Here is an 18,227-nt window from a genome sequence, read left to right on the forward strand (position 1 = left end):
ATTAAACATCTGTTACACATGAATATTCCCCCCTGCCCCCCCCAAAAAAGACATGAAATGTTCATTTTCACATGATTTTCTGATTAAGGAAAGTCTGTGATACTAATAAATTGTGCTAAAACTGCAAAATACATAATCAATCAATTCTTGATATAGTTGGAAAAGAAAGGATTGTTAATGTAAAGGCAAACTTAGTTTGTATTTTGCCTCTGTTAAAGTGAGGACAGAAGGCCAAACGCAACGGCAGTAGCACTACACAGATTCAGACAAATGCCATATAGGCCTAAATAACATGATAGTGAACACTAAGAATCGTTTTAACTTCTTGATAAACCTTAATTGGCTCTCAATTAGAGACTTCAGGCATGAAAAATAAACAGCGCAGTGAAGCGTTTTTTTTAAATAACGTTAGTTCAAACTTACTAAGATATAATGTTATTACCTTGACAAATTATACATCATTAAAAAGATATTAGACTCAAGTTTCAGTATTTGACAACTATTGTATTCTGAGAAACTTATAGTGACAGTTATATCTTAATTTGTGTCAGGAATTATGAAATGAAAAAATTAGTCGTTAACGTTACCTTTATGAATTATGACCGTCAGCCGCTCACATTCAGAAAAAAACTCCTGTGCGGTCGTCATGACAGCGCTTGACAAAACAACGTCCCTCAGGGCTTTTAGCTCAAAAATGTGCAGATTTGGAGAAATATTGATATATTCTCATAGGTTTACATCATATTTCTATAGACAGGAATAATATTTATTGAATTTATACCCAAATGCTTCGGTGTAATAATTATGAACGCTGATACTCTGATGTAACTTTATGTGTTTTCAATCCATACCAGCAGCCTGAGGGCGCTGTCGTTAGCCTCATAGCATAACTGCCTAAGTCATTTTTTGGCCAATATGACTTAGGCAATTATGTTATGAGGCTAAAGATATATGAAACAGATCATAGACTGTAAAAAAAGAAACAGATGAAGAAGTACCATAATCATGTGACATTCCAGGAAGTCCCTGACACAAACAAAGCTTTCAGAGATCGCTGTAACATGCAGATCAAGGCGTTTTGAAGACAATAAACATGATTGCAATGATATTTGATTTACCTGTGTTCTTCGAGCCATGTCAGGTATTTTCATAATAATAGATTTGTCTTTTCGTCTTATTCTGCTTGGCCCCAATAATTGCTGCTTGCAGCTATATTATTTATAATGTAATGCTAATCGATATAGACTTTATCATCGTGCAGAATACTATAAAATAATATATTTTCTGTCTGATTTTTTTATCTGAAGCCCAAATCAGATCACAGAAGATTATTTAAAACACTCGACTTGTGCTATAAAGTAAGTTTGGAGCACAAACATGGTTTTAATCTCATAAATTGTCGTGTATTGATGATGTGTTAAGCTAACATGCTAGCTAGCTCTAGGTGCACCTGCCACCCAGCAGTTATTTTTTTATGATTTTTTTTCTAAATAGGAATGCTTACTGAAATGTTTCTTTATTCAAGAAGAGCATTTGATACAGTTTCAAATGTGAAGTGAGAACTTTGATAAAAGAAATGAGGGATTGAAACAGTGTGAATAGCCAGTCGTTAGTAATTATAATGCAGACAAAAGAAATGCATATTTAGAGCCATAACCAGGCTGGAGTGGTGTGAATGTGTGCAGGAGAGACTGACACTGAATGGGGCTCGTTTGCACCACAAAACAATAGAGACAAAGGACTGAATATATGCTTAGAAGATGATGACAAACATCAGTTGCATTTTAGAGTCTAATCAAAATAAAGTCATATGACATGGTCTTGAAAAACATTTAACTAAATACAGTTTTAGACTTATCTTCAGATTTTAAATATAACATGGTCAGACATGTGGCTTTAGCTGCAGTGCATTTCTAGATTGATAAAATGCCAACTTCATTTTTATTTTCATGAAGATGTTTTATGAAAATTAATTTCTAATAACTTTACAAAACTTTGAAGCTATTTATAACTATTTTTTTCATTATGTCAATAATTATTTCTACATTTACAATAAACTGCCAGGTGTCAGCTTTCAAATGAGGTCATACTTGTGCTTTTAGTTCAAAGGGTTCATGAACTGTATCTGTTTCAGTTTGGGTATGCCATTTCTGGGCATTTTTCAAAAGTGGCGTTGCATCTTAACAGGTTAAACATCTGTTACACATGAATATCCCCCCTGCCCACCCCAAAAAAAAAGACATGAAATGTTCATTTTCACATGATTTTCTGATTAAGGAAAGTCTGTGATACTAATAAATTGTGCTAAAACTGCAAAATACATCATCAATCAAGTCTTGATATAGTTGGAAAAGAAAGAATTGTTAATGTAAAGGCAAACTTAGTTTGTATTTTGCCTCTGTTAAAGTGAGGACAGAAGGCCAGACGCAACGGCAGTACGGATACTGCAGATTTCACCGATGATGAAATCAGGCACAGATTCAGACAAATGCCATATAAATAACATGATAGTCAACACGAAGAATCGTTTTAACTTCTTGATAAACCTTCATTGGCTCTCAAGAAGAGACTTCAGGCATGAAAAATAATGACATTTCCCCCCACCCCCACCCCCACCCCCACATTATTTTATTATTAAGACATTATTTAACATGGGCTAAAAGATGTCATGCTATATAGGACACAGAAGGCGGCACATAGATTTGGCGTGTACACCAGCAGCACCATGATTCAAAAGGCCCTTTAAGTAAAATCCATCACACCTCATGCTTAAAATCTGATTGACTTCTCTGTATCTAGGCTAAATCATTCTAATCATTCTGTATTATATGTCAAAATATACAATTAACATCTGAGAGCAAAGAGAATAAAAGAACAAGGTGAAATTTTAGAGTAAATGGCACTATATGACAGAAAATGGTAAAATTAAATGCTAAATAAACTCTTTGGCTACAACAAATGAAAAAAAAAAAAAGAATAAGAAGAAGAATGGCAAAAAGGAAAGAAATAATCCCACACAATTCTGAAGAACTTCTGCATTCACAGTATTCCTGAGCATTGAACCTGCGGATTAAGATTAAAGGGCATTTCACTTTGTCTCTTCTGAAGCCTTTACAGCATCAGGTCTGAGGTTTCTAAAACCTTCAAAATAACAGCTTTCATATTAAGGTATATGCTAATAATCTCCATTAATTCCAATTTAAATACCATTTAAAAATGCAGTTCCTTCTCTTCCATGAAATATGCATTTCTTGTAATTAAATAAAAAATTCTAGGGTGACTCAAAAAAACCTGCCAAAAACAGGTCAAAAATCAATGGAATCATTATGAAATTATATTTTGGGTTAATAAAAATGAATAGTATTTTAGGACTATTTAGATTTTTTTTTGCAATGTGACAGTCGTATTTGTTGACAATCTTTTCTCAGTATGGTAATGAAAAAAAAAAAATTGTGAACTTAATTTAAACTGTTAAGTAATTATGCATCTTAGTAGTAGGTGTTGGACTACCATTATGCCTACTGAAGAAAATATTATATTACAGTAAAAATGTATTGCATTTCAACAATGGGAATCACAAATGAGAATAAAGGGAAACATGAAAAAAATTCAGATGCATTATAATAATGAGAATGTGTTGGGGATGTGATAAATGTTCATGAAAAATATGATATATATTTCCTTAATGATTTATTCTTTAGATTGTCTGGTGAAATGTGACCTGAGCAGGTTTTTAAGAGATGCACCCTTCTGCAATTTAGAATTTCTTTAATCAACACCAATTTGCTGTTGTGTTCATAAGGGTTCAGAAGTGAAAAAAGAAGAACTCAATGCCCAATCTCAATGCCCGTATAAGTTTTTCTTCCAAAGGAAGAGGGACAACTCAAGTACTAAATGAGACAAGTGGGCTAATGTCCAATGGCCTCATTTTTCTATTACAGCAGGCCAACAGGAAAGATGACCAGTTGTGCATTAATCCCTTTCAGCCAGCAGAGGGCGAACTCTGCGCACACGCACACACACACGGTCATGAGGCTTCCAGCTGCCTGGTCAAGAAACTGCTAAAAAAACACAAAAAAACAAAGGGGGAGACAGTGCAGTCACATGACTTCACAGGACACACCCAGGCAGCCCTGCTTCCTATCTTCTCTGCTGTTGAGCTTTTTCATGCGATAATGCCGGATCTCACGGACAAGGGTGTAAAAAGCATCCTCAACTCCCTGAAAAACATTAAGGAAAACAGACAAAGGATATTTCATTAACACGTATGCTATGTGTGAAGCAGTAAAAGCAATCGAACATAAGCAAACTGTGCTAACACATAAAAAGTTTTTAATATGAAAAGCAAGAACTGATAATCAGTCTTTGCCCACCTGTCTGGTCTTGGCTGAAGTTTCTACAAACTCTATGCCGTAGCTTCTGGCAAGTTCCTGAGCTTGCTTGGTGTCCACCGTTCTGGCCAAATCACATTTGTTCCCAACAAGGACCATGGGAACATCATCAGAATCCTTCACGCGCTTGATCTGCTCTCTAAAATGTATCAAATGTTCCATTATAGACATTGTACACCACATATTACAAATGCTCCTTCATATAATATTATATTGACATGTCTTAAACTTGAAAGCTTCGCAAGTGGTTCATCTAATAATCAGATTAATGCTACTTAAAATCATCAAAATATAACTGAAGCCGTATTCATCGGACCTGTACAAATGCACGTCGGCAAAGGATTTGCTGTTGTTTATGGCGAAGACGCAGAGGAAACCCTCTCCTGTCCTCATGTACTGGTCCCTCATTGCGCTGTACTCTTCCTGACCTGCAGTATCCAGGATGTCCAGCAGACACGTCTCACCGTCAATCACCACCTGCTTCCTGTAAGAGTCCTGCGGGGACCGACATGATCAGCACTGTATATATGCATTGAGCCTGATAGTCTCACGATTACATGAACCAACCTGGACAATACTGTGTAATGGATGTATATATCCTATTCTAATAAAGCATTCAGTGAAGGTTATGAGGACAAATGAAAATGTCAAACGGTGATGGCCATGCGTTAAATGTCAAGTACACTACTTTTCTAAGGTTTGGGGTCAGGAAGATTTTTTTGAAAGATATTAATACTTTTATTCAGCAAGGATGCATTAAAATGCAACAAAAAATGTCTCTCTCAAATAAATGCTGTTCTTTTGAACTTTGGATTCATCAAAGAATCCAGAGAAAATGGTTTCCACAGTCAAATAAGAAATGTTTCTTGACTTGAGCATCAAATTAGAATGATTTCTGAAGAATCATGTGACACTGAATACTGGATTAATGATGCTGAAAATTCAGCCTGGCATCACAGGAATAAATTACATTTAAAAAAAACATTAAAATAGAAAACAGATATTTCAAATTGTAATAATATTTCACAATATTACTGTATGTTTGACAAATAAATGCAGCCTTTTGAGCATAAGAGACTTCTTTCAAAAACATTTAAAGAATCTTACTGACCCCAAACTTTGGACTGTAATGTATGTAAAGACGTAACTTAAGGAAAGATGAGGTCAGATGGTCATTTTATTGAGTACCTCAATAGTGGGGTCATATTCATCCACAAAGTGATTCTGAATAAGCTGGATGGTTAATGCGCTCTTCCCAACACCACCTGCTCCCACAACAACCAACTTATACTCGGTCATCTTACAGTCCTCAGAGACCACCTGTGATCAAAACAGAGAGAGTGCACACGCATATATTAATAACACAATATTCACAAAAAGTTTGATATACAAATCAATACTTAATAACATTTGTGACCCTGGACCACAAAAATCACATGGGTCAATTTTAAATAAGCTGAATAATAGGGATGCACGATGATATCGGCACAACATCGGTATCGGCCGATAAAAGCTTTAAATGACCATCATCGGCATCGGCAGAAATATTCATATCTGCCGATGCCGATGATGGTCATTTAAAGCTTTGAGCCTTGCCGATAGGGTGGCGTGTTTCCTATGTGCACGTGACGACTGTGAACGTAGCATGAGCGCCAGCAACTTAAATTTCCAACATGTGGAGGCATTTGAGCATGAGCATTGGTTTGAAATGTGCTGGGGACAGAGACGCATTCGCAAGTGCATTTTCAGAAGTGCTGGGTACAATGACGCAGTAATTTTTTTTCTCTTTCGTGCAGGTCATGTTTTAAAAGAGGATGTCCTGTAGCTTACTAATGTAAGCTCTCCAAGCTACTATGCTCTCCACAGAGCATAAAATATTAATTTTATTTTATTTTTCGTGTTCGCATTTATGAGGAAAAACAGTGACAGTTCTCGGTTACGGACGTGAGCGCTCTGAAATCGGCACTAAAAGACTGCTTTAAAACTTTCACAGAGACCTCAAACAGAAAGCACAAAGCCTTTCTAAGTGAATTTCATTTTGTATTAATTGTATCTTAATTTTAATCAATGTTTCATTAACCAATTGTCTGGATTTAATAAATAATAAGTAAAGCAGATAACAGATATCACGACATGGAGGCGCCGGCGCTCATATATGAAACAAAACTCAGCATAGCCTACTTGCCTCACAGACCTGAGAAATATATCTATTATCTACAGAACGCTTGAAATCATATTTTTAAACAGAACAATTCACAACGAAAGAAAACTATGTAATCCAAAATGTGCATTTCTCTCCGGCACGTTCACTAGGCCTACTGCGAAGATCGCGAATCAGCATCGTCAACTTCATCTTTGCAGCCGACAGAGAAAACACTTGTTTATTAATAAACAATTAAAATGTCTCCTTGCTATATTTGACATATTCATAATCATTACTTTTGCAGTTCTTTGTGACAGCTTTTAGTTGCTTTATTGGCAGCGCCACCCTTACATGTTACATGAACGGCTCACCACAGCATCAGCACCGAAAACAGGGGAGCATTTGGTAGACCTGTTGTAGTAGGAGAGTAGGAGAAGATGTAAATTTTTTTGTTGAAAATTAATTTTTATTTATTTTACTCCTAAAGGACTGAAGTTTGAAGTCTGAACTTAAAAATAAAATGTGGCACTGGCATATCATTTATTCTCCAAGTGAAATAATTTACCTATTTTTCAGGGGTGAATGTCTGTCTACATTTGTAAAATTATACATTTATGGTAGAATCAAATGTTGTTTTGTTTGTCTTGTGCATTGCCTTATATACAACACATGAGTGTAATACGGTAAAGGTAGTACAGGAGAGAGACTTGGATTTCTCTTCAGTAAAATTAAAGTGTAAATATATCAGGGGGAAAATGTGTATATACATCAGTATCGGTATCGGCATCGGACAAAATTAGTTTGAAAATATCGGCATATCGAATATCGACCAAAATGCAATATTGTGCATCCCTACTGAATAAATAAGCTTTCAATTGATTAGGATAGGTCAATATTTGGCTGAGATACAACTATTTGAAAATCTGGAATCTGAAGGTGCAAAAAAAAAAAAAAAAAAAAAATCGAAACATTGAGAAAATCTCCTTTAAAAATGTCCATTAATGTTCACAAGTGTGCTGCATTCACTCTCAAAACAAAATGTTTTATATATGTACGGTAGGAAATTAACAAAATATCTTCATGGAACATGATCTTTATTTAATATCCTAATGATTTTTGGCATAAAAGAAAAATCGATAATTTTGACCCATACAATGTATTGTTGGCTATTGCCACAAATATACCCGTGCGCTTTGTGACTGGTTTTGTGATCCAGGGTCACATTTGTGTAACTATATCATTAAAAACATTTTAAATGCATGTGTGTATGTATTGGTTAATTCCTTTTTTGAGAGAGAGAAAAGAGAAAATCAGAAATAAGTTACACTACCGTTCAAAGGTTTGGTGTTTGTAAGATTTACAATATTTTGTACTGTACTTATGCTCCCAAAGTCTGCATTTATTTTATTAAAATGACAGTTTAATACAATACAATAAAATACAATTTAAAAAATCTGTTTTCTATTTTAATATATTTTTTAAATGTAATTTATTTCTGTGACGCAAAGCTAAATTTTCAGCATCCTTACTCCAGTCTTCAGTGTCACATGATCCTTCAGAAATCTCTTTTGTAACACTAATAATTTCTTTACTGTCACTTTTGATCAATTGCTGCATCCTTGCTGAATAAAAAGAATTTATTTAAAAATCTTACTGACCCCAAACTATTGAACAGTACTGTATAATCAAATAACTGTGATTGGTCCAGCTGATTCATCCCTAAAATCACTGAGAAAAGTAAAACGCACCACCTGACAGCCGCCCATGCATGTCTTCGACAGTCGTCTGGGTGACTTGCACTGAGTTTACAGACAGCATATTGAACAGTGAATAATATAATTATGTACTTTCTCCTATTTTTATGACTTATATGACTATTGGAATGGAATGGAAGCTATTCTGTTTCTCTAAGAAATCACTCCCATCTGCAACCAGTAGCCCTGCAATCTATTAATAGAATGGCTAAATGTCAAAGTCATTCTCAGAGTACAGCCAGGAAAAAAATTAACCTAAGAGAAGAGCAGAGGTCACTGACCCCTGAACTGTTTTTACTAGCTCAACTTAAACCTGAGACACAGACTTCAGGTCAAAGCATCTATTTTACATTCAAAAGAGTGATTCATCTGCGCATGTCCCAAGAAAAAAATTTTTTTTGTTTGTCTTTGTAATCATTTATCAAAATTAAATAACATGTTCTTCCTCTTCAGCAACTTTCCTTTCCCACATACAGTCTGGATGCATTCTTTTAAGAACCACCAACATCCATTTGTGTGTGTGTATATATATATATGTACAGTATGTACAGTACTGTGCAAAAGTCTTAGGCATGTTAATACCACCCCACCCCAAAAAAAATGGTTTTAAGTCAGTTATTTATATCTTTTGCTGTAGTGTGTCAGTAGGAAATATCAGTTTACATTTCCAAACATTCTTTTTGCCATTAATTGTAATAATCCAGTGAGATTTGTGTATGCACAAGGAATCTGACAACAGCCAGGATGATCTGATCTCACCATCATCGAGTCCGTCTGTGATTACATGAAGAAACAGAAAAAACTGAGACAAACTAAATCCAGAAGAGCTGCGGGAACGTCTCCGAGATGCTTGAAGAAACCTTCCTGCAAAGCTACAGTACTGTGAAAAGTACTGGCACTTGTGTTAAAATGCTGTAAAGTGAGAATGCTTTCAAAAATAAAATCACGAATTGAATTTATTTATGATTTAACTTCTATTAACTAATTCAAATCAATATATGGTGTAACGACCCTTTGCGTTTAAAACTACTTTTGTCCAGGTACACTTGCGCATAGTTTTTCAGGGAGCTTTGCAGGAAGGTTTCTTCAAGCATCTCGGAGACGTTCCCACAGTTCTTCTGGATTTAGTCTGTCTCAGTTTCTTCTGTTTCTTCATGTAATCACAGACGGACTCGATGGTGGTGAGATCAGATCATACCGGCTGTTGTCAGACTCCTTGTGCATACACAAATCTCACTGGATTATTACTATGCCTAAAACTTTTGCACAGTACTGTATATATATATATATATATATTAAAAAACTTCCCACCCTCAAATTTTTTCTTGTTGAATATAAAAGTAAAATACACATTAAAGAAGTAAAATGGGTTGTGAGCAGCGGGGCATGTGATTTAAAAAAAAAAAATTACACAGATAAATAATTTATGCTGCAATATTCCATAAAAAATAAGAATTGTGCATTTTGATTTCATGACTGATCAAAATTGATTCGTTTTGAGACTTTAAATGACAGGATGCTAATTGAGGGCAAATATCAATCTTTTTTTTTTTTTTTCTTAAAGAAATAGTTCACCTTATTATGTCATTTAGGGAGAATGGCAGTTACCATTCACTTTAATTGCATTGCACTGGCAATTTTAAACTCGAATGTTGATGTGCTCTATGTAAATATGCACTTTCAACTGGTATGAATGTTTCACACCATCCCATTACCTTGCCAGTGGCTTTTATGCTCTCATAACCAGAGAGAATGTTCCCTGGGTGGTTTGAGATATTTGAACAAAAATAGTGATTTAAAACTAACAGTATTGGGATGTTTGTGGTGGAATAAACCATCAAATTAGGTAAAACCCTCAAAAGAAAATTAATGTTGCTCAATAGCAAAATACCTGGCAAAGGAAGCTTCAAAGATAATTTAAATATACATTTGACAAGTTATTAAACAGACAACATGCCATTAAAGAGCCCTAGACTACATGTATTCTTCATGTGCCAAAATGCTGTCTATGTAGACAGTTCACTGGGATTTGAGACACAGCCTTTATGTCGCACAAAGAAGCACCTATACCTAGTGTTTACAGGTACCAATGCACATGAAAATGCATGTAAACACCCGAGGACGGTAATAAATATGAAGCAGAGGGTTTATAAGGCGTGGAGAAGGAAACTCACCGCTTACTCTGCAGTTCTGCGACCTCTGGCTGATCTGATCAACAGGGCTCCGCTAATTACTGCTCTCTCGCCCAAAATAATGCCATGGGGAGAGCTTTAAAAGTCGCTTCACACTCGTCTGGAAGCTAGGTAACCCCTACGAACAGGATTAGTAAGGAGGCTATAGATTCAGCTTGTAAAAACAGCAGTTAAAGAAGTCTGTCTAAAGTTTTGAATAAGAGTTGACTAAGCAGCTTCCCCCAGAACTTCACGATTCAGAGCGACTTCCGGCTTCAGAATTCCACAAATCATATCAAAATAAAAGTCCAGCCTCTGTGGCTGCTATAGATATTTACACGCAGAGGCACATTCGACCGCTACAGACACGTCGGGGCGCCCGCCATCTTGGAACGGTCAAGTTGTCGTCGTCACCTTACAGTCTATGGTCGTCACTCACAGTAATGAATAATGAATAAGAATGAATAATGCCACAACATTGTGCAGCTTCTGGCTGTGAAAACGACTAAATTTATATTCCTGAAGAAATTTAATAACATTTAACAGACCTGTGAGAATGTGTTGGTTTGTGTTTTTATGTATTAATTCAACATTTCTGTTTTTTTTTACTATGGTACTTATTAATGTTTTTACTTTTACTATGGTAACTTTTTTATGTCGTGTTAGCTTAAGGAGTTGTCTTGGTTTTTCTTACATGCGATGCGTCTAACTACAGTTGCAGACGCTCAGTAAACTTGCTCTCGAATATTCACGGACAGTCTTTGACCGTTCCAATATGGCGGACGCCTTAAGAATAGCGGCCCATAGAAAAAAATTGGAGAAATGAGGAATCTATGTATAATACATCTATGGTGACTGCCATGTATTATGTAAACAATAAAATTAACATACTAAAAGTGCAACAGTAGGGGTTCTGTTCGTATATGAAAATGTCGTATTTTGTGCCCTTTTATTTAACATATTTTCTACTTAACATGATACTTACATCTTACTTGTTCTTCTTGCATCTGAGTTGAAAAGTTTAAAGACAAAATTAGTGTGAAAGGAAGGTACTGTAATACAAGTTAATTCAGCAAAATTATGTGTAGAGAGAAAGCAAATTATATTATTAAAACTTTAATAGAGTTTGTTCAGAATACACAAACTTCAGCAAAATTAAATGAAGACTTTAGAGCAGTGGCTGAAAATCAAAGCCATTTTGTCTTTGCAAGTAGTAAGTCTGGTCAATTCTCACCACCAGTCAAGTAAAACATAAATGGAATAGTGTGTAATTGTGAATTGTGCAATCACAATTTTTGTTACAATTTTTCTCTATTACACACAAAGTCAAACCAAAACAACATTTTAAAATAAACTATGTACAACAGGGGAAAACATTTATAAAGCATTTGCACAATGTATATTTCACATAAATAAGAACTGGCTAAAATAAACAATTTGCTTAATTCGTAAAAAACCTGAATTTAAATAAGACTTTATTTTATACACATTGCATTTACAAATCTATAACAAATGAAATCATTAAAGTTAATTATACAACTAATAATATGGTTGGAAAAACTGCATGAAAACAATCTCTGTCTTATTGTGCCACACTCCAAAATGTGTCTGCAGTCAAACGTGATGCAAAACAGAAAATACCATTATTTCTTGTGAAAGGTGCTTCTTTCCCAGTCAAATTACTCTAGGAATTTTGGCAGTACACTGCATCCATACCAAGTGACAGTGACTTCTATTGGTTCCCTGCAGGGGGAAAAACATCAACAAATACATGACAAATACTGAGTACAGCTGTTACAGTAGCTGCGCTTCACAGCGAGAAATCTCTTTCCTCCAGGAAACCAATGATTTAAGTCCCTTATTCTTAATTGCTGTCAGTGCTGTGTTCGTTATTGATGACCTGGACAGAAGCAGCGTGGTAAACCATCAAGCTCCAGGGGAGGGGCTGGTAAATAAGACAGGAAACAGATGATTCGATTTGGGAGGCCCAGTTGAGTCAACACCCCCAGCGCCCTTTTCCCGAGGGTATTTCTGAGAGCAATTCTGCATAACTTCTGAAGACTGAGGGGTGTGGCTGAAAGACAGCAAAACAAGTTGTTATTAGGACAATGAAATCAATTTTCTGCTTTAGCAAAACTAATAAAAAACATTTTTTAATTCTTACAATTTACTATGACTTTAAAGTTTAGTTTCAATAAATGGTCTGGTTGGACTTGAAAGTTTTGATAGTTAAATGGAGTTCTGAATGTTAGACCAAGTTTCATAGTACAATGAAACCTCAAAAGAGTAGGGAAAATTTTATGTCTCATGTCTCATAATATGACCCCTTTAAGAACAACATCTTCCATCACCATAACAGTTCAAAAACGCATAAACTGTAGTACTTATAGTACTTATACTTACATTCATAAAGCTCCAGGCAGAGGGCAGATGCTGAGCCGGCTCTGGTGTACTGAATGGGCTTTTTGCCGAGGTTGTCTCTAGCTAAAACATTTCCCCCAAATTCTACCAAAAGCTCAATTAGTTCCAGATTTTTCACTTTAGCAGCATGATGTAGTGCGGTCTCATGAAGTTTAGCAGCATTTACATTTGCACCTAAAAACATTAAAGAAATACATAGACATCATAGGAATAACGTGCACAAAAGTGTATTTTCTTTTATGTGCTTACAACAAATGAACAAGAGATTTGATTCATGTTCTGTTAAAGTTAGTGCGCATCGCAGTAAATCACTTCACAATAAGGTTTCATTTGTTTTAACTATATTGAAATAACAATGAACAATACTTCCACAGCATTTATTCATCTTAGTTCATTTCAATATTTACCAATACATTTTTAGAATCAAATGTTGTATCTGTTAACATTAGTTAATGCGCTGTGAACTTACATGAATGAAGCGACGAGCAATTGTATTTTATATAACAGATTAATAATGCTGTAAGAAAAATATTTCTCATTGTTAGTTTATATATTAACCAATGTTAAAGTCACCATGAAATCAAATTTGACAGTTCTGATCTTTTATGGAATATTTCAGTATTTATTATAAATTATTTGTAATCTTTAATCAAAATAACTTCACCTCAGCGACATCTCTTCTCGGATGATGTGTTTACTGGCGTGAGGGCGGGGCAACCTGTCACTCACATGAGGTCGACCAATAGCAAACCATCCAATCAATTCACATTGAACAAAATCAAGTCTCTCCCTAAATGTTTGTCTTGTTCAAGAAGCCATTTTTTAATTCAGATATGTCACAATATGGAAGAAAAGACTATCACAACTTCTGTTTCATGCCGACTTTAACAGATGAGACCTGTTCCAAATAAAAAATAAACACAAACAACTGGAAATGCAGAAACTCACCTGCGTTCAGCAGAACCTTGACGCAGTCGAGATGCTGCCTTGCACACGCCACATGCAGAGGGGTGCCAAAGTGACAGTCATGGGCTTCCATAAACGCACCTTCATCAATCATGAGCTGAACACATTTAGAGTTACCTGGCAGACAAAAAAAAAAAAAAAGTAATTTTAAATCATTCTGAAAGATGTCTAATCATTCTAATATTCATTGTTTTTCTCTCATCAAATATCAAATTTTAGACCACTTTCACAATACACATTGTTTATAATATCTTCATTAAGTAATAATAATTAAGTTACAGCTGTGTTCAACTGCTCGTTAATGCAAATATCTAATCAGCCAATCATGTGACAGCAACTCAATGCATTTAGGAATGTAGACCTAGGATGCATCTGAAATCGCATAGTAGGCGAAAAACACTATGTGAAAAGAAAAATGTCCAAATTCACAGTACTCATAAAAGAGAAGGCAAAAAGTACCTGGATAACCTACTTCTTCCAGCGAGATTCTGAAGTGTACATACAGTGGACACTTTACTATCCCATGAGACTATGGGAGAAGATTTATGAATATCAGTGAAGCGACATTAACTGACTCTGACTTCTGAAACTGCTGATCTACTGGGATTTTCACCATCAATGGTACGGACAAGAGAAAATATCTAGTGAGAGGCAGTTCTGTGGGTGAAAATGCCTTGTTGATGCCAGAGGTCAGAGGAGAATGGCTAGACTGGTTCGAGCTGATAGAAAGGCAACAGTAGCTCACATCACACTTGTTAAAACCGAGGTCTGCAGAAGAGCATCTCTGAACGCAACAACACATCAAACCTTGAAGTAGATGAGCTAAAGCAGCAGAAGACACACCGGTGACACTCATCTTCCAAAGCTACTTCCAGCAGGATAACACACCATGTCACAAAGCTAAGCTCATCTCAAACTGGTTTCTTGATCATGACAGTGAGTTCATTAAACTCAAATGGCCTCCACAATCACCAGATCTCAATCCAATAGAGCAGCTTTGGGATGTGGAGGAACGGGAGATTCGCATCATTGATGTGCAGCCGACAAATCTGCAGCAACTGTGTGATGCTATCATGACAATATGGACCAAAATCTCTGAGGAATGTTTCCAGAACCTTGCTGAATCTATGCCATGAAGAATTAAGGCAGTTCTAAAAGCAAAAGTGGGTCCAACCCGATAAAGTGGCCAGTGAGTGTATATCCAACTTTATATAAAGAGCTGTATTTGCTAGTATATATAGTATTGCTTTATGTGAGTATGCTGTATATATGTAGGCATTGTATATATGCTGTATATTGACAGCCTTAAAGCTACACTGTGTAATTTTTTAAGTTGATTATTAGCAAAAAAACACTTTCTTCTTTCAAAATGATATGTATTCATTAATGTGTAATTACTTCTACCAACTAATCAAGTATTCTCGTGAGCGTAGAATCTGCCATTTAGAATACATACGAGCGAGTCGCTCGAATGGCGGCAGCCATGTCGCGCCTCCATCTTGAAAATACATTAGCCAAAGAGGGACATACCTGGAAATTCAAGCTTCGCCTTTCGCATTTTTACACTCAGTGGCACCGTGACGAATGCGAGGGGGAGATTACTCGCGACTGTCGGCAGATTTGAAATAATACGGCCACCGTAGGAGTTAAAACGCCCTCAGAATGGGAGGGGCTAGACAGTAATATTCAGTTGGTAGTCATAAACAATTTCACCGCTAGATGGGAGAAAATCCTACACAGTGTAGCTTTAATAAACATACATAAACGACCCTAGGTTAAATCAAGCATCAGGTCACCTTACCGCCCATGCAGGCTTCATGCAGGGGTGAGAAGGTGAAGAGGGGAGGGTTCACCTTGGCTCCATGTTCTAACAGCAACTTCACACACTCCAGACTACCAGCAGCACAGGCGTCACACAACGGAGTGCTGCCGTCAATGTTACGAGCATCAACCTGTTGACAATGACACCAGCAAATAAACAACTGATGTGACAGATTCATGAGACCTACAGTATGGAGGAGCTCCTTACATGAGCTCCAGCATCCAGGAGCAGCTTCACACACTGTGTTTGGCCCTGTATACAGGCCTCATGGAGGGGTGTGATAGAGTCCACGGCCACAATGTTGACAGATGCTCCGTTCTCAATCAGTTTTTGGAGCTGCACAGCTCTGCCCTGAGCCGCGGCCTCATGCACTGCTGAACGATCAGTCCAGAACCCCAGACCATGTGCTGTGTGAAGAATGAGACAGACAGAATTCCAAACATAGCTTTAGATAGGCGTTTATGGTAAATATGAGTGATTTCCAAATGATCCATCAGTAATATTAAAGGGTTAGTTCACCCAAAAGTGAAAATTCTGTCATTAATTATTCACCCTCATGTCGTTCCAAACCAGTCAGACTTTCGTTCATCTTCGGAACACAAACGAAGATCTTTTTGATGAAATCAGAGAGCTTTCTGTCCCTCCATTGACAGCTACGCAATTGACATTTTGACGCTTCAAAAAGTTCATAAAGAGATCGTAAAACTAATCCATATGAATTGAGCGGCTTAGTCCAAAATCGCTTTATATGACGAAAATATAACTTAGATTAGACTATTCACATATAGACATTCATCTACTCACACATCAGTTGTGGTAAACGGAAGCTCACACATGTTCGCTTGACGTGCGTGAACCTATGAGGTTCATTCTCGTGTTACGCAGCACGTTTGAGCTTCAGCAAGAACCAATGAGGTTCATTCTCATGTTGCAGCACGTTTGAGCTTCAGAAAGAACCAATAAGGTTAATTCTCGTGTTATGCAGCACGTTTGAACTTCCACAAGAGGTTTGTTCTCGTGTGTCAAGCAGATTCAGTTGAGCTTCTGTTTGTGTTCGCTGATCAATGTTTAAATGGGAATAAAAAGCCTAAATTCAATCTGTTTATTATATAAAGCGGTCAAGTCTCGCGTCAAATTGGTAGTTGCGTAGCTATCAATGGAGGGACAGAAAGCTCTCAGATTTCATTAAAAACATCTTCATTTGTGTTCCGAAGATGAACAAAAGTCTTACAGGTTTGGAACAACATGAGGGTGAGTAATTAATTACAGAGTTTTCATTTTTGGGTGGACAATCCCTTTAAGTGTAAAAAGTAAATAGGAAAAAAAGTGCAATTGATACACAAAAGGGAATTGCAAAAATATCAATATTTAGTAATACAGTATAGTCATTTTGTATTTAGTTCTATTTAAGTCGTGTTGTTGTACTCCATTTGAAGATGTAGCGGTAAACTACAGCATTTTAGGAAAGGACGTTTTGGACATTATCATGTAACAGCCTGGTGTCAAAACCATTTATTTATTCCAGTGAACAGAAAAGGGAGAGATAAAAAGGTCGTGCACAGGACAGTGAAACTGACTCATCTACGTGTTGACTGATCCAGGGCTTTGGTAACCTGCTAATTGTCATTGGTGACTGATTCAAGGCCAAACAGCATGTGATCACACAACAGTTCTGGCAGCAATATTTGGCATCTAGCCTTGGTCTGCACAATTATATTAAAACGTGTCATATAGTTACAGTTAACTCTGTCAGTCAAATGATTACCACACTGCTGGTTAATTGCAGTGTAACAAGTCTCATATAAGAGACAGACATCTTGCAATCTGCATGTAAACTTACCAATTTCCCCAAACAGCGAAGGTCTTGTGCGCGTTATTTCAAATTCCATCATTTATTCCAGATCATAAGAGAATAAAGAATATATGCGTCACATATGAGGGTATCGTCAGCCATAGTTTACAAACACTAGACCTTTTTTCAATCGACTTGCAATGATGTCGGTTTTTCCTTGGAGACATAATAGTGTCGTGCAGGGGGCGCAATTTGGCTCAAAAAGACGAATTAGCGTTAAACCGCATTGAAATCTCAAGGAGTTTTTTCGTCAATGGATTTGTTTGTACATTAAACTTTTAGTTAACTAAAGTTAATTTCAAGGATTGAAATCTGATATTTAAATGCGCAGCCGCGCAAGCAATCTGTATAAAATGAGAAAATAAAAATAATTATCGAATAAGTACAAACGTCTGTGATTGGTCTATCCTCACCAGCGCTGAGAAAAGTAATAGTTGCCACGTGACAACGCACGTCTACTTCGGCTGAGGTCTAAAGGATCATTTCCATCTGAATAATGTCGTTCATAAAATTTACGAGAAACTGAATTGGGAAAGAGAAAGAAAATTGTTGAAATAGCAGTTCTTTTTTATAAAGACCAAGCTGATTGAAACCCATCGTATCTGACCGCCAAGCTCCGCCCATTTAGAGATCTCTCTCTAGTCTGGTGTATCATTTACAGGTCTGTGTTGCCAGATGTACGATAATTATCGTATTTGTACGATAAT

The 18,227-nt window shown here is 36.4% G+C and overlaps 2 protein-coding genes across 2 annotated transcripts; both read right to left on the bottom strand.

The window, feature by feature from the left end:
* Positions 1-1,498: 1,498 nt before the first annotated feature.
* On the bottom strand, positions 1,499-10,736 carry nras (NRAS proto-oncogene, GTPase). The gene is made up of 5 exons (XM_079896653.1): positions 10,463-10,736; positions 5,580-5,711; positions 4,708-4,886; positions 4,374-4,530; positions 1,499-4,220 (listed from the first exon to the last, which is right to left on the bottom strand). The coding sequence occupies exons 2-5, from the start codon at positions 5,688-5,690 to the stop codon at positions 4,101-4,103; spliced, it is 567 nt and encodes a 188-aa protein (XP_079752779.1). The 5' UTR covers positions 5,691-5,711; positions 10,463-10,736; the 3' UTR covers positions 1,499-4,100.
* Positions 10,737-11,377: 641 nt separating this feature from the next.
* asb13b (ankyrin repeat and SOCS box containing 13b) lies at positions 11,378-18,124 on the bottom strand. Its single transcript, XM_079897208.1, has 6 exons — positions 17,509-18,124; positions 15,876-16,075; positions 15,648-15,798; positions 13,829-13,963; positions 12,863-13,054; positions 11,378-12,533 (listed from the first exon to the last, which is right to left on the bottom strand). Exons 1-6 carry the CDS (start codon positions 17,558-17,560, stop codon positions 12,349-12,351), a joined length of 915 nt encoding a protein of 304 aa, XP_079753334.1. The 5' UTR covers positions 17,561-18,124; the 3' UTR covers positions 11,378-12,348.
* Positions 18,125-18,227: the final 103 nt, after the last annotated feature.

Source organism: Squalius cephalus (genome assembly GCF_949319135.1).
Source record: "Squalius cephalus genome assembly, chromosome: 16".
NCBI classification, from domain to species: Eukaryota; Metazoa; Chordata; class Actinopteri; order Cypriniformes; family Leuciscidae; genus Squalius; species Squalius cephalus.

Excerpts from the sequence above, each read along its gene's own strand:
- asb13b (XM_079897208.1), bottom strand. The coding sequence starts at position 17,560 with ATGATGGAATTTGAAATAACGCGCACAAGACCTTCGCTGTTTGGGGAA. Across the intron at positions 16,076-17,508 it reads TTCGCTGTTTGGGGAAATTG|CACATGGTCTGGGGTTCTGG; the intron begins GTAAGTTTACAT and ends TTCTTCACACAG. Across the intron at positions 13,055-13,828 it reads CAAGGTTCTGCTGAACGCAG|GTGCAAATGTAAATGCTGCT; the intron begins GTGAGTTTCTGC and ends TAATGTTTTTAG.
- nras (XM_079896653.1), bottom strand. The coding sequence starts at position 5,690 with ATGACCGAGTATAAGTTGGTTGTTGTGGGAGCAGGTGGTGTTGGGAAG. Across the intron at positions 4,887-5,579 it reads AATATGACCCCACTATTGAG|GACTCTTACAGGAAGCAGGT; the intron begins GTACTCAATAAA and ends CGGTCCCCGCAG. Across the intron at positions 4,531-4,707 it reads GCCGACGTGCATTTGTACAG|AGAGCAGATCAAGCGCGTGA; the intron begins GTCCGATGAATA and ends GATACATTTTAG.